Raw genomic sequence first — 13,978 nt, 5'->3', positions numbered from 1 at the left:
GATGTACATGTCATTGATTAAGGCCTGCCTTGCATTTGTTCAGAGAGTTCGTGTTTATTTGAGCGTTTAATATGTAAAAAAAAATAATAATAATAATTTATTCAAGCGAGAATGAAACATGAAAAAATCTTCAATAAAAAAATAGAAATGCAGCCAAAGAAGCGTGGGAGTAAGTTTCTTTTGTATTTTCTACGTTATATTTTCTTTTTTTCTTTCTATATCTGTTTCCGCCTGAGATCGAGTGAAGTTTCTGTCCCAAAGCTGTATTTATACCCTACACCCTGATGAAGTGAACTTCATTCAGCTGCGAGTGTGACTCCATGACGGAGTGCACTCCATCATGGAGGGGGAGTGTGTAGGGGGCGGTTTGAAAAAGGCCCTTAATGTGGCGGACCCTCCGCGAGAACGCGCAAACGGAGGGGTAGTGGGTAGGGAGAGTGTGTAGGGGGCGGTTTGAAAAAGGCACGTTGGGTTATTGGAGCCTGGCCCACACCCGGCCAGAAGGTGGCGGTAATGCCCGTATAAAGGTGACAAACCGCCGTTAATCACCAACAACAAAAAGAAGAGAAAGACATCGCCGTTTACTTTTCTCTCCCTTCTTTGATTCTTTGGTGTGAGGAGATGTCTAGATTTCAGGATCTTAAAGATTTATTCGAGCGACGGCTGCTCACTGCAGTCATCAGAGACCTGGCAGAAAGAAGAACAGTATCTGGATACGAAGAGGAGCTGCAGCGCCAAAGAGAACTACTGGATGTGATTTTAATCCCTGAGATAAAGCTGCACAGAGCAGGTTAGTTCCTGAAAACGTGTCTGATAGACGTAAGCGCTGACGTAATACAATGCAGAAACCACATCCGTTTCTTTTCGTCGGCCACGAACTTAAGATACAAACCGGTTAAATGTTGAAGACTTTATCAGGGGCTCAGGCCTGTAACACGTGGAGAAGCCACGAGCCCCCGTTGTTCTTCTGTTCGTTAATTTTTTCCATTTAAATACGATTTCTATGATTAATTTTGTAATGATGGTGGACACAGGAGCCTAACTGTCAGACAGGAAAAGCACAGAAGAGCAGAAGAAAGATAAAAGTAACAGTGATATAGTCAGAGTTAAAGGCTAACACAGGAGCTAAACTGTTTGTGCTAATGTTCATCCAACCCACAGTCAGCAGTTATTCTGCAGTGGTCTGTTCAAACTTGAGAGTTCATCAGTAAGTGAAGAGTGAGGTTACGTTAGCTCTGCTTGGTAGATGACTGGCAGGACAAAACCAGGATTTACTAACGTTACACTGACATGTCTTAGAGCACAGGTGTCGTACCGATGTACTTATCCCTGTCAGAAAGTGTTTCCCCTGGCCGCGGGAGCGCGCATGCATTTAGTGAGGGTGTGGCAACAGAACTGTACTTCATTTCATATAAGTAAATTAAAACGAACAATTGTATTGTTTAGTACAACGTTTTGGTGTTGTAATTATCTACAAGGTTTTTGCAACACCAATGTAGTTACTTATTTTGGTTTGCTAAGCTGCCCGTATGATTCATGCCTGATTCTCTCCCAGCTAGTGATGGGACAAAATTATGAGGTTAAATTTGTGCCATCAGAAACGGAATTTGAGCTGACTGTGCCGTGTCGACATACCAGGGCTGTTGTGTCAGCTGTTGTTAGCACGCCCTGCGTTAAGTTCACAAATACCACACAAGGGATGTAAATAACACTGTGGCAGCATTTCTACAAATAGAAGTAGAACAATACTATGTATACGGCTGATTTAGTGCTACAAACATTTGTCAGAAGTGCTTATGAGCTGATTATTACAGGAGCTTGATAACTGTTCAGAATGTGGGGCAGCCATCTTCGATTGTCACCTCAGGGGTGGGGGCGTGGATATGATTTCATTCATTTCCCTTTCGGGGTTGAGGGGCGAGTGCAGGGGCCTACCCCAGCTGTCACTGGGCGTTAGGCGGGACCGGTCGCCAGTCGGTCGCAGGGTAACATAGTGGACAGACAACCATGCGTATTAAGTGATTTCAAACTTGATTATTCAACCGCTGGTCCTCAGCCATCGTTGAACTGACGATCGTCTCACTCAGGGGAGGAGGAGTACAGCTAGACACAACACAGGAGAGTCCAGGGGTGTGTAGAGGGTGTCTGTGAATCTGTGCTCGATTAGTCTCCCAACAGGCACAAGATGACGTAACGGTTGTGTCACTTTGATACTGAATCTGCTTTTTGTAAATTAAAATTGAATTCTGTGTTTTTGGATTTTAAGTAGGGCTGGGCGGTATGACCCAAAATTCATATCACGGTATAAATTAAATCCTTTCATGGTAACAGTATATATCATGGTATAAATGTTGCGGTTCAAAACTTATAATAGGAGTGTTTCTGAATGGGTTTTGTAGTCTCTTATTAAAGCTAAGTTGATTTAAAAAAAACAACAACAAAAAAGCATATAAGCATATAACGTAACTTTAATGTAAAAGCATTTATCATGCAGAAGAACAACAGAAATAATTGTTATGCCTCAAAGGTACAAAATTCTTCAATAATACAAAAATAAAGTGGATATTGTAAACAGTACTTCAAGTAAGAGAGGTTTTCTATAAGGCAAATGGCAAAAAAGTGAAAAGGTTATGTAATCCAGAATTGTGCAAGAGTTACCAAACATTAAACTTTCCACATCTTACAGAACACAAAAATAAATAGACATTTTGAATATTACTTTAAGTACACAGAACAGGCTTTTGTTCTGTTGAGCAAAAAGTGTTACTGTTTACCTTGTTTCTCAAGTTGCAGCTGCAGATATGTTTTTTTAAACACTTACAGGACACCGTATATTTTCAGTAAAAAACAAACAGAAAGCAGCATATTTCAAATTTAAATCAACCTTCAAACACAAATACTGAACTTTGGTTGCCAGCAATAAGATTTTTTTTTCTGTCATCAAAAATAGTGCACACGTCACCAAATTTTCCATATCTTAAGGAACACAAAATTACAATTTGAAATAACACTTCAAGTACACAGAGCAGACTTCTGCTTAACTTTTTTTTTTTTTTTTAAGGAAGAAACACTAACAGGCCACTAAGCATGTTTTCAGTAAAAAAAAAACAAAAAAACAACAAAAAGCGGCATATTCCAAATCAAATCACAAGCTGCCAACACAATCACTGAACTTTAGTGTTTACTCCTGTTCACTTGCTTCCCATGCGCTCGTCCTCTTTTATAGGTTGTTAGCCAGGAACACAAGCCTGTCCACAGTCTCTGGCTTTAATGCAGATCGGTGGCATGTGACAATGTTGCCACCAGTGCTAAATGCCCTCTCTGATGGGGCACTGGTGGCAGGGATGCAAAGATATGTCTTTGCGAGGTTTGCCACCTTTGGGAAATTCGCCTGGTGCAGCCTCCACCACTCTAGTGGGTTAGCTTCTCCGTCAACTTCCACTGACTGCAGGTAGCTCTTTATCTCCACTTCAATGGCATCTCTGTTAGAGAGAGCAGCTGGGCCAGGCTGAGTGGATGTTTTTTTGAAAAAGCTGCCCAGACTTCGTTCAACCTTCTTAGCCTCTCTCTCCACAACTCCACCAGCAGCTGCAGTGCTTGTTTTGTGGCAGTTGCAGCTTCAGCTTGATTGACAGAGTGAGGAAGAACTGTATTGTTCAGCAGATGAAGCACAGGTTTGAGGTATTGTTGTATCATTTTTTAAGGGACAAGCAAGAAATTGTACAGCATTTTACTTCTAGAAGTCAGCACATACTAAGGAATGTCTGAAGTCTAAAGTTAGCTAACAGCTGCCCCTCCAGCCCGCTCAGCTTGGGGTAAGAGAAAACAGAATCGTAAATAACAGAATGACAGGTGACCACATTGCTTTCAGTGTCTTCAAAAGTACACTGGATGAAGCTGGGCACTGACCAATGGATGATCTTGCTGAATGTTATAATGTTGCTGTTTATACCAATAAGACCTTAAAGGATCTCTGGAGTCTGAGTAACATTCTCACATTGGAATATTTCTTCTCTCTGACTGACAAATGAAGACATGATCACGTTACACCAGTCAACAAACTGAAAACCGATGCACATCTTCCAAATGTGGACACAAGAGGACAGCTTCTGTTGCGCAGAAAAAGAACAGCCAATCAACACGTTGTATTGAGGAAAGGGTGGCCATGCCGATTATCTGGAACGCCCTACACCAGTTTATAACACAAGCTGCATCACCCTTAAAGAAGGTTCTTTTAAGAGGTTTAGTTTTAGTTTTAGAGCAGGCATTCTAGGTTTTATTTAGTTTTACTTTTTGCAACAAGGCGTAGTTTTAGTTTAGTTTTAGTTTAGTTTTAGTTTTTTTCATACCTTATTAACCAGGTGCAGGATTGAAAAAAGGTCAGAGTAAATATTTTGTCAAACTATTTATTTTCAAGTCCAACATAGTGCTCACTGCTCAGTCAATGCTGATACCGAAATGTTGGCTGCTGCCTTAAACACATGAAAATAATATAAACTTGGTATAAAAAATATAAGCATCAATTATATAAAATAATGTTGAAATAAATTACATAAAAATAATATTAACATAAATTATAAAAAAAAAATAACAATATAACATGAGCTTCAATAAATAAAAACTTGGACTCTGTAACAATTAACCTGTTACAGATGCTCTAATTCATTGCTCCACTACGTTTCGTGGCAGCCCAGCGCACAGCCAGTCAGTGCAGTAAACAAGCTGGTCCCTATACGCCGCTATGATGGTGCTGTGTGGCAGTGACAATTTTTATTCCAATATTTTCACTTTGACAGCAAATGAATATAGTCTTCAAATGTCTGTTATCGGCCTCCTTGCCTGCTAATAATCAGTATTGGTATCGGCCCCCAAAAAATCCATATCGGTCTATCTCTTGTACGTATGGTCTGAGGAGCTTCTAAACTTGTTCACTAGGGCTGCAGCGATTAGTCGACGTAATCGACTACTCGACGCTAAAAATTCGTCGACGCAAGTTTTAATAGTCGACGCGTCATATTATTGTTTTTATTGTTGTTGTCACTTGGTGAATTAAAAATCCAGGGGGTAATACTCATTTTTAACTTCAGTTCACAGCATGAGGTGATGTGTTATTGGATACTTTTATGGGAAAAGATCACTAAGTTCATACGTGAGGAATATTGATGAGGAAAAATCTCCACTCCCGGAGAGCGCTGTGCGCTGACGGAGGCTCTGCATCTCCGGCTTGAACAGCCTAACAGCTCCTGGAGTTTAGCATCTGATAACGTGATTTAGAGAGTCTCCTTCACTCTTTGTTACAGACAGTTTTTAAGGATCTGAGTCACAAACTAGTATCAAAACTCCCCTAACTTTAGAAAAGAGAAGACACTTATCTGATGGATCTCTCACTTGCAAGCTCACACTGCACCGGTAACACTCAGCGGGGAGGAGGAGCGGCGGAGTGCGCATGAGCAAAATAGCGCATGTAGAGAAACGAAACTAAACACGTTGTCATGGAGAGCTCAGAGAGAGTCAGGCGGGATCATACAGAGAGCAAAGCAAGCCCCAATAAGCAAATAAATATTAGAAAACAAGCCCAAAGTCACTAATAAACGATCTGTCCAACACTGCGTACAACAACTTCATTTCCCTGTTACCTGCTTCATTCATTTTGAGATTTATTTAATTTTTTTGTATAGAAGGCTACTTATATTTTTTATGTTATCATGAATGAAATAAAGACAAACAGACATGACACAGGGCTGACCAATCAGAGGTGAGAACCTGAGTAAATGCAGTGAAAATGCAACACATAGGTTGAATTTTAAAGGTCTGCACATTTTAAAGGCCAAATTAGGTTGAAACACAAAATAACCGTGATTAATCAACTAATCCAAAATATAGTCAATAGATAGGTTGACTTTAAAAAGAATTGTTAGTTGCTGCCCTATTGGACTGTAAGAGTAAACCGACTGGCCTTTTATTTGTTATACTTTTATTCTATATTTTGCATTTTGCTGTGCAAAACAGTGTTGTTTAATTAGCTGTTATGAGAGAGATCGTTTTGGCATGTATTTGGATACATTATGGTTTTGAAATAATCGAACAACAAAAAATAATCGTTAGACTAATCGTCCAATTAATCGTTAGGTTAGTCGACTAATCGATTAAATAATCGCCCGATTAATCGTTTTAAAAATAATCGTTTACCCCCAGCCTTATTGTTCACAGAGTAAGAACAAATTCAAGGAAGAAAATATTGATGAATCATAGATTTGTGCGTCAAATGTTTCTACGCACGATTTAGGCACAAATTTGTGTGTACGCACTGTTTGTGAATGAGGCCCAGTGTGTCAACAAGCAGGAGGCTCCTGTAATCATTGGTCCAGTAAATGAGATTGTCATTACAGTTTAGCAGCAGAGCTGAAAATAAAGATCCTGAGGTTTTTTTTTTTTCAGATTTTCTTTTCCATCAGGAAGATGATCGAATATCTCATCAATATTTGTTCACTGTGTCCTGCAGATGTTCAGCTACTAATGGTGAAGGAAGAGGAGCTTCCCCCTGAGCAGCAGGAGAGGAGCCCCTATCCAGACCAGGAGGATAATGAGTTCCCACTCATTAAAGAGGAACAGGAGGATAATGAGTCCCCACTCATTAGAAAGGAACAGGAGGAAGTGTGGATCAGTCAGAGGAGAGAGCAGCTTCAAGGACTGGAGGAGGCTGATACCAAGGTCCTGTTTACTTCAGTCTATATGAAGAGTGGAAATGATGAAGAGGAACTTGAGTCTTCACTGCTTCATCAGAGACTAACTGACCACATGGAAACAGCAGCTGGTGGAAAGGACTGTGGAAGACCAGAACCAGCAAGGAGCTCAGATCCAGAAAAGAATTTAGAGAATGAGGTTCAGACTGAAACCTCATCAGATACTGGATCAGGGTCTGAAACTGAAGCAGATGACTGGGAGGAGACAAGAGACTGTCTTAAAAAATTTAAATCTCCCACAAACAAAAAAGCAGAGACTGTTAAAGCCCACAATAGTCCTGAGCCTGATAAAACCAATCGTGCAGTTTCTCTGCCAAAAAAGAGACCTTTCACCTGCTCTGATTGTGGAAAAGGATTTTGCCAAAAGGGAAAGCTGACAAGACACATGTTTGTACACACCAAAGAAAAACCTTTCAGCTGCTCTGAGTGTGGAAAAAAATTTGGCCAAAAAGCAAGTCTGACTTCACATATGTTTGTCCACACTCAAGAAAAACCTTTCAGCTGCTCTGAGTGTGGAAAAGGATTTACCCATAAAGCAGGTCTGACTGTACATATGTTAATGCACACTAAAGAAAAACCTTTCAGCTGCTCTAAAAGTGGAAAAAGATTTAGTAGTAAAGACAGTCTAACTTCACATATGGTAGTCAATACTCTAGAAAAACCTTTCAGCTGCTCTGAGTGTGGAAAAAGATTTAGTTGTAAAGGCAGTCTTACTTCACATATGTTGGTCCACACTCAAGAGAAACCTTTCAGCTGCTCTGAGTGTGGAAAAAGATTTAACCACAAAGCAGGTCTGACTGTTCATACGTTAACCCACACTAAAGAAAAACCTTTCAGCTGCTCTAAATGTGGAAAAAAATTTAGTCGCAAAGACTGTCTAACTTCACATATGTTGGTCCACTCTCAAGAAAAACCTTTCAGCTGCTCTGAATGTGAAAAAAGATTTAGTCGTAAAGGCAGTCTAACTTCACATATGTTGGTCCACACTCAAGAAAAACCTTTTACCTGCTCTAAGTGTGAAAAAAAATTTAACCATAAATCAAGTCTGACATTACATATGTTTGTCCACACTAAAGAAAAACCTTTCAGCTGCTCTGAATGTGGAAAAGGATTTTATCATAAGGCAATTCTCATTTCACATATGTTAATCCACACTCAAGAAAAACCTTTTAGCTGCACTAAGTGTGGAAAGAGATTCAACAAAAAAGCAAATTTGACAAGACATATGGTGATCCACAGTCAAGAAAAACCTTTTACCTGCTCTGCCTGTGGAAAAGCGTTCAAAACAAAAGAAAAGCTCACTGCACACATGTCTGTTCACACCAAAGAAAAACCTTTCAGCTGCTCTGAATGTGGAAAAAGATTTCGCCAAAGAGGAAATCTGAAAAGACATACATTTGTTCACAGTCAAGAAAAACATTTTGGCTGCTCTGAATGTGGAAAAAGATTTCGCCAGAAATCACATATGACTGCACATATGTTGGTCCACTCAAAAGAAAAACCTTTTAGCTGCTCTGAGTGTGCAGAAAGATTTAGTCTAAAAAGAGCGCTGACAAGCCATATGTTTGTCCATACCGAAGAAAAACCTTTCAGCTGCTCTGAGTGTGGGAAAGGATTTAGCCAAAAAGCAAGGCTGACTGCACATATGTTTGTCCACACTCAAGAAAAACCTTTCAGCTGCTCTGTGTGTGGAAAAGGATTTAGCCAAAAAAGAAATCTGACTGCACATATGTTAGTCCACACTAAAGAAAAACCTTTTAGCTGCTCTGAGTGTGGAAAAGGATTTCGTCAAAAGGAAAAGCTGAAAAGGCATATGCTTGTACACACTAAAGAAAAACCTTTCAGCAGCTGATCTGAATGCAGGAAAGAATTTAACTACAAAGTAGGGTTGACAACACACGATTGTTTATCACTGAAGAACACTTCTCAGCTGTTTGGTTGTGGTTCTTTATTTTCCCTTCAGCTGCAGCTTCACATGTCAACACACAGTTTGGGGGAAGACCTATTCACCTGATTTGAATGAAGTAGACTTTCTTTGTGTTATAAAGTATGTGTTATTGAAATTCATTGAAAGAATGTAAAAAGCATATTAAAATAAATGTGTGTCTGTAAACATGATACATATGAATTTCTTCTTTTATAAAGCAGTTTGGTGTACCATGGTGTACTATCTTATATTAGACAAGAGTCCTTCATTTTACTTTAAGGTGCAAAAACAACTGTTGAGAGAAAGAGAAAGGAGGACAAAAAGGGAGCTGCAAAGGTTTCAGGGGGTTGGTTTTCAGCTGAAAAAAGGGGATTTTCATTGAAGTTCGGCCTGTAATTGAAATACAGACCCTTAAAAAAAAAAAATTAAAATGTCATGTAAAAGTTGAGTATTTCCATAATTCCATTCAAAACTTAAACTTTCATACATTATAGATTCAGGGCCTACAATTTAAATGATTTTAAGTATTTATTTTTACATAAATTGGGCTTCAAGTTCATGAAAGCCACGGAAACAGGAATTCAAGAATACTGTGAAGAAATCTTTCTTAGTTTTTGCAGAGAAAAAAAGAAAAAAATAGGATCACATCAAATCATTCAAAATATGGTATTTTCAAATAGATATGTCAATCTTCAATACTTGGTTGGGAATCCCTTTGCCTCAATCACTGCCTCCATGTGCCGTGGCATTGAGGCAATCAGCCCATGGCATTGCCTGGGAGTTATGGAAGCCCAGACTTCCTTGATGCTTGCTGTTAGCCCTTCTTTGTTTTTGGGTCTGGTGCCCCTCATTTTCCTCTTGATAATCCCCCATAGATTCTTAATGGGGTTTAGGTCCGGCGAGTGGACTGACCAGTCAAGCACTGTGATGGTACGGGTATCAAACCAGGTTTTGGTGCTTCTGGTGGTATGGACAGGGGCCAGGTCCTGCTGGAAGAAGAAATCTGTCTCTCCATACAAATTCTCAGCAGAAGGAATCACGAAGTCCTCTAAAACACTCTGGTAGACTGTTGCTGTGACCTTGGATTTAAGGAAGCAGAGTTTACCAACACCTGCACCAGACATTGCACCCCAAATCATGACTGGCTGTGGATATTTCACACTGGACCTCAAGCAGCTTGGATTCTGTTTCTCACCCATCTTCCCCCAAACCCTTGGACCTTGACTTTACTTTCATGGGGAAAGAAGACCTTGGACCACTGGCCAACAGTCGATTCCTTCTTCTCCTTGACCAAGTTGAGATGCTTCCTACGTTGGCTCAGGCTTAGAAGTGGCTCGACCTGAGGAACCCGACAGTTGTAGCCTATCCCCTGGATGCATCTGAATGTTGTGGTTTTTGAAGCTGTGACTCCACTGAAGCCTGTGGTCATTTCGGTCATCTCATTGTTGGATGAGAATTTGTGGCCCAGCATTCAGGAACATAAGGAGGTATAGGAAGACTGCACTGCTCTGTAATTCCCACAGCACTGCATGAACAGTTTTCCCTAAAAAGACTGTTCTATGTTGATATTTCAACTTTTTTTTTTTTTTGTTCGATGTAGTGCCTTCTCCTCCTTTCTGTATCCCAATGATGGGGTCAGTCAGCAAATTACAGCACAAACAGTGAAAGTGAAAATGTGAATTTTCTCCAGTCTCTTGTAATCAATCTCCAGCTTACCCTGAGATGAAACCTATAATTTACAATAACTGTCATCAAACCTTTTGCCATAGTTTCCATCAGAACATCCTTCCAGAGTGAACTGTTATACTGACAACATGACTCAGCACCTCGACTGTCCTATCCATACACACTGACACGAGGACTCGTCATTCTGATGCTCTGACACATTCACTGACACAGAAACTTAGTTTTGAGGGATGAACTAAGGATTTTGAGAGAGAGAGACTGGTTTTTGCACGTAATCCATGGTGTTTTGCTGTTTGTACAAACTGTTTTGAGAAATGCACTTACTGTTTTGCAAATAGCGAGGATGATTCCAGAAATTCACCAAAGCAACTGAGAAAAACTGTATTGTGCAAAATAAATTATTGATGTAAAAAATCCTTTTGTTTTGTTTTTTAGATTTATATATTTTTCCTTTATTTACTCACTCTACAGTGTGCTAAAAAAAATAATTATTAAATGCAAAAACAAACGTAACTATTTATAATTTAATAGCTTTTCTCTACTAAACAACTGAAGAGAAACAACACAGAATCAGTGGCTCCATAAGAGATTTTAATCTTACAGACTTTAGTCCTTTTCCTGCTGTCACTCATTTTCTTAGGTCCCGTTTCCATGATGCCGAAAACGGTCAATTCCGCAAACATTTCCTTGCGTTTTGGCCTTCCGTTTAGATGAGACCACGTTGCATTTTCAGTGAAAATGCAATCTTTTGAAAACGCTCCCCAGAGTGGAAAGATCTGAATCCGCCCCTCCATCCAGCCTTGTGTAAACGCAGAGCAGAGCATTTCAGGGTGAAACGCTGATGTCACTGATGCGCACTTGCAGTTTCAGGTGAAGGCTGCGCGCTCAGCCACATTTCCAGTTGAGCCATTCCGGTCCAGTAGGTGGCGGTAATGCGCGTCATAGTTGGATTGCCGACCGTCTCACACAACAAAGCGGCAGAAAAAGAAAGAACAAAAGAAGTGACTTGTCCTCCTGGAGTCGTATGAACGCGGATCGTTTTCACGCCGTCCTCATGTAAACGGGGGTGGCTTTTGGAAACGCAAAGGAAGAATCTTGGCAGGAGTCTCCGTGTAAACGGGGCCTTAACTTTACCTTTACAGTTTATTTGTGTTGTCTCCTTCTCTCTTGTCTCCCTGACCCCCTCCTTCCTGTTTTCCTGTTTGTGTGTAACTGCCGCCCCCCCCCCATCTGCTCAGCACAGAGTAGTGAGGGGGATTGGGCTCTTTCATCTCCCAAGTTACCTTATTACCTCTACAACCACAACGAGTGTAAAAAGATTTACTGTGTATTAAGGTCTTTATTTGTTTTATTACTGCAAGTTGCGGAGCGTGTCACCCAACCACAGAGCATGAAGCTGGAAAAAAGTGCCAGCGGCCACTTACAAGTCGAATATCAACTTTCATCACTGAACACACAAACAAATGTACATAACTTCCTTACAAGAGATTTGTTTTCCAATCCATTCAACATGTTGTATCTCTCCTTCACCACACAACAGTGGTGTGGAGATGGCTGAAAGAGCTGTCATTCCGTCTTTGAAAGGGCGTTTATGTACGATCACACATAATCTCTTTCAGCGCTTTCAAAAATTCCGGCCACAATTAAAAACATCAACATAAATATTTACATGAACAATACAGCAAAAGCAAAAATGCAACGTTTTGGATGATCTGACGGCAAACATTAGGGTGAGTGGAAATCCACGGTAACAACAAGTGTCAGGACATGTGCATCACTTTTAAGTGTCCTCTGGGAACACTTCTGTTGTGTTGTGGTGTATTTGCAGCATGTTTCTCTAATGTGTTGTTGCAGCGCTGTGAGCTCTCAGGGCCACTGTATGTTACAGCTGACTGACAGATGATCCAGAGGTGATCATCACTGAAACATGTCGCTTCATGCTCCAGAGGAAAGGACGTCTCATTGCTCTTTAAACAAATCTCCTTGATTCCTCTCTCCTCTCTTCACTTCCTTCATCTGCATGCATCTCTGGTGGGAGGGACTAGGACGACTCTTACAGTCTTGAGAGACAGACACAAGACAAGGGGAGAGAGCATAACGCAAGTTGAGAAATGAACTGATCTTTTTTATAGTAAGTGATTCGATTTAGTTCATTCACCCAGATGACTCGTCCTTTTTGAACGAAGCATTCACAAACATAACATCACTAAACGTCAGCCATTTCTGAAACTCTCCTCAGAGATTCTTGAAATGCAGGTAAGCAGTCCTACATATAATTTTCAGAATGTGGTGCAAGGTTGTTTCAGGCCTTTGGCTCCGCGGAAACAGATACCCTTACAAAACTCTAATGGTTAAAAACGAAGGTTTGAATACGAAAGAAGAAAGAAAATTGGCTAATGGTACAGTTAAGAACGGGGTGATCCCAAATCGGAGGAGAGACCTTTCTTTAGGAGAAATGAGGAAGTCCCGAGCAGCAGAGAGAGCTACAGCGGGTAGGCACGGCCATGCAGTGAATGGACCAGAGTGGAGGAATTCAGAGGACTGGGACAGCGAGGAAAGTATGGATGTGTATCAGGGAAAAGAAAGAGGCAAATGTGGCAATAAATCTAGCGAGGAAGGTGCATCTAAGGTCCCGTTTACACAGAGACTCCCGCAAAGATTCTTCCTTTGCGTTTCCAAAAGCCACCCGCGTTTACATGAGGACGGCGTGAAAACGGTCCGAATTCATACAACTCCAAGAGCACAAGTCACAATGATGTAGTGGCCATGGCAGGCCAGTAGTTGGGGATGTGGACAGTAAGCAGCATGCATGTTGCTCGGAAATCTGCCATCATTGTTGTGGTTGTTCTTTCTTTTTCTGTCGTTTTGTTCTGTGAGACGGTCGGCAATCCAACCGTGACGCGCATTACTGCCACCTACTGGACCGGAATGGCTCCACTGGAAATGTGGCTGCGCGCACAGCCTTCATCTGAAACTGCGAGTGCGCATGCGGTGACATCAGCGTTTCACCCTGAATCGCTCTGCTCTGTGTTTACACGAGGCTGGATAGAGGAGTGGATCAAATCTTTCCACTCTTGGGAGCATTTTCACTGAAAACGCAACGTGGTCTCATCTAAACGGAAGGCCAAAACGCAACGAAATGTTTGCGGAATTGCGCGTTTTCAGCGTCATGTAAGCGGGGCCTAAATTTTGGACAGTGGTATCTAATGCTGAGAGAGGCAGTGGAGAAGTGAGGAGTGAGGCCAGTGATTTGAAGGTGATACTACAGTTTACTGAGAGCAGAGTGCAGAATATGAGTCCAGTTAAATTAACAACAACATTGAGGAACCAGATTGGTGAAATTAAAATGGCAAAAGCGTTGAGAGACAGTAACTTGATGATTATCTGTGGTAACATGGAGCTGAGAGATCGTGCGTGCACAGTGAAGGAGGTAGGAAGATACAAAGTGAGGAGTGTGAGTTGTGTGGAGAAAGGGAATAAATGGATGAAGGGGGTGATCTGGGGAGTTCCAGTGGGGGTGACAATGGATGAAATGAAGGCAAATTTAAGAGGAGGAAAACTGAGGGGTTCTCAAAGGCTTCAGTCCTTTAAAGAAGGGAGGAAAAGGGACACTGAAGGTATA

At 41.0% G+C, this 13,978-nt stretch overlaps 1 protein-coding gene across 1 annotated transcript; it reads left to right on the top strand.

Annotated features, from left to right (window-relative positions):
• The first annotated feature begins 498 nt into the window (after positions 1-498).
• On the top strand, positions 499-10,696 carry LOC141790952 (uncharacterized). The gene is made up of 2 exons (XM_074671121.1): positions 499-790; positions 6,503-10,696. The coding sequence occupies exons 1-2, from the start codon at positions 622-624 to the stop codon at positions 8,593-8,595; spliced, it is 2,262 nt and encodes a 753-aa protein (XP_074527222.1). The 5' UTR covers positions 499-621; the 3' UTR covers positions 8,596-10,696.
• The last annotated feature ends 3,282 nt before the right edge of the window (positions 10,697-13,978 follow it).

Source organism: Halichoeres trimaculatus, unplaced genomic scaffold (assembly GCF_033239565.1).
Source record: "Halichoeres trimaculatus isolate MK-OKI-2021-1 unplaced genomic scaffold, fHalTri1.1 fHalTri1_scaffold_5, whole genome shotgun sequence".
NCBI classification, from domain to species: Eukaryota; Metazoa; Chordata; class Actinopteri; order Labriformes; family Labridae; genus Halichoeres; species Halichoeres trimaculatus.
Note: the sequence above shows the minus strand (reverse complement) of the source record. Positions and strands in the feature narration are given on the sequence as shown.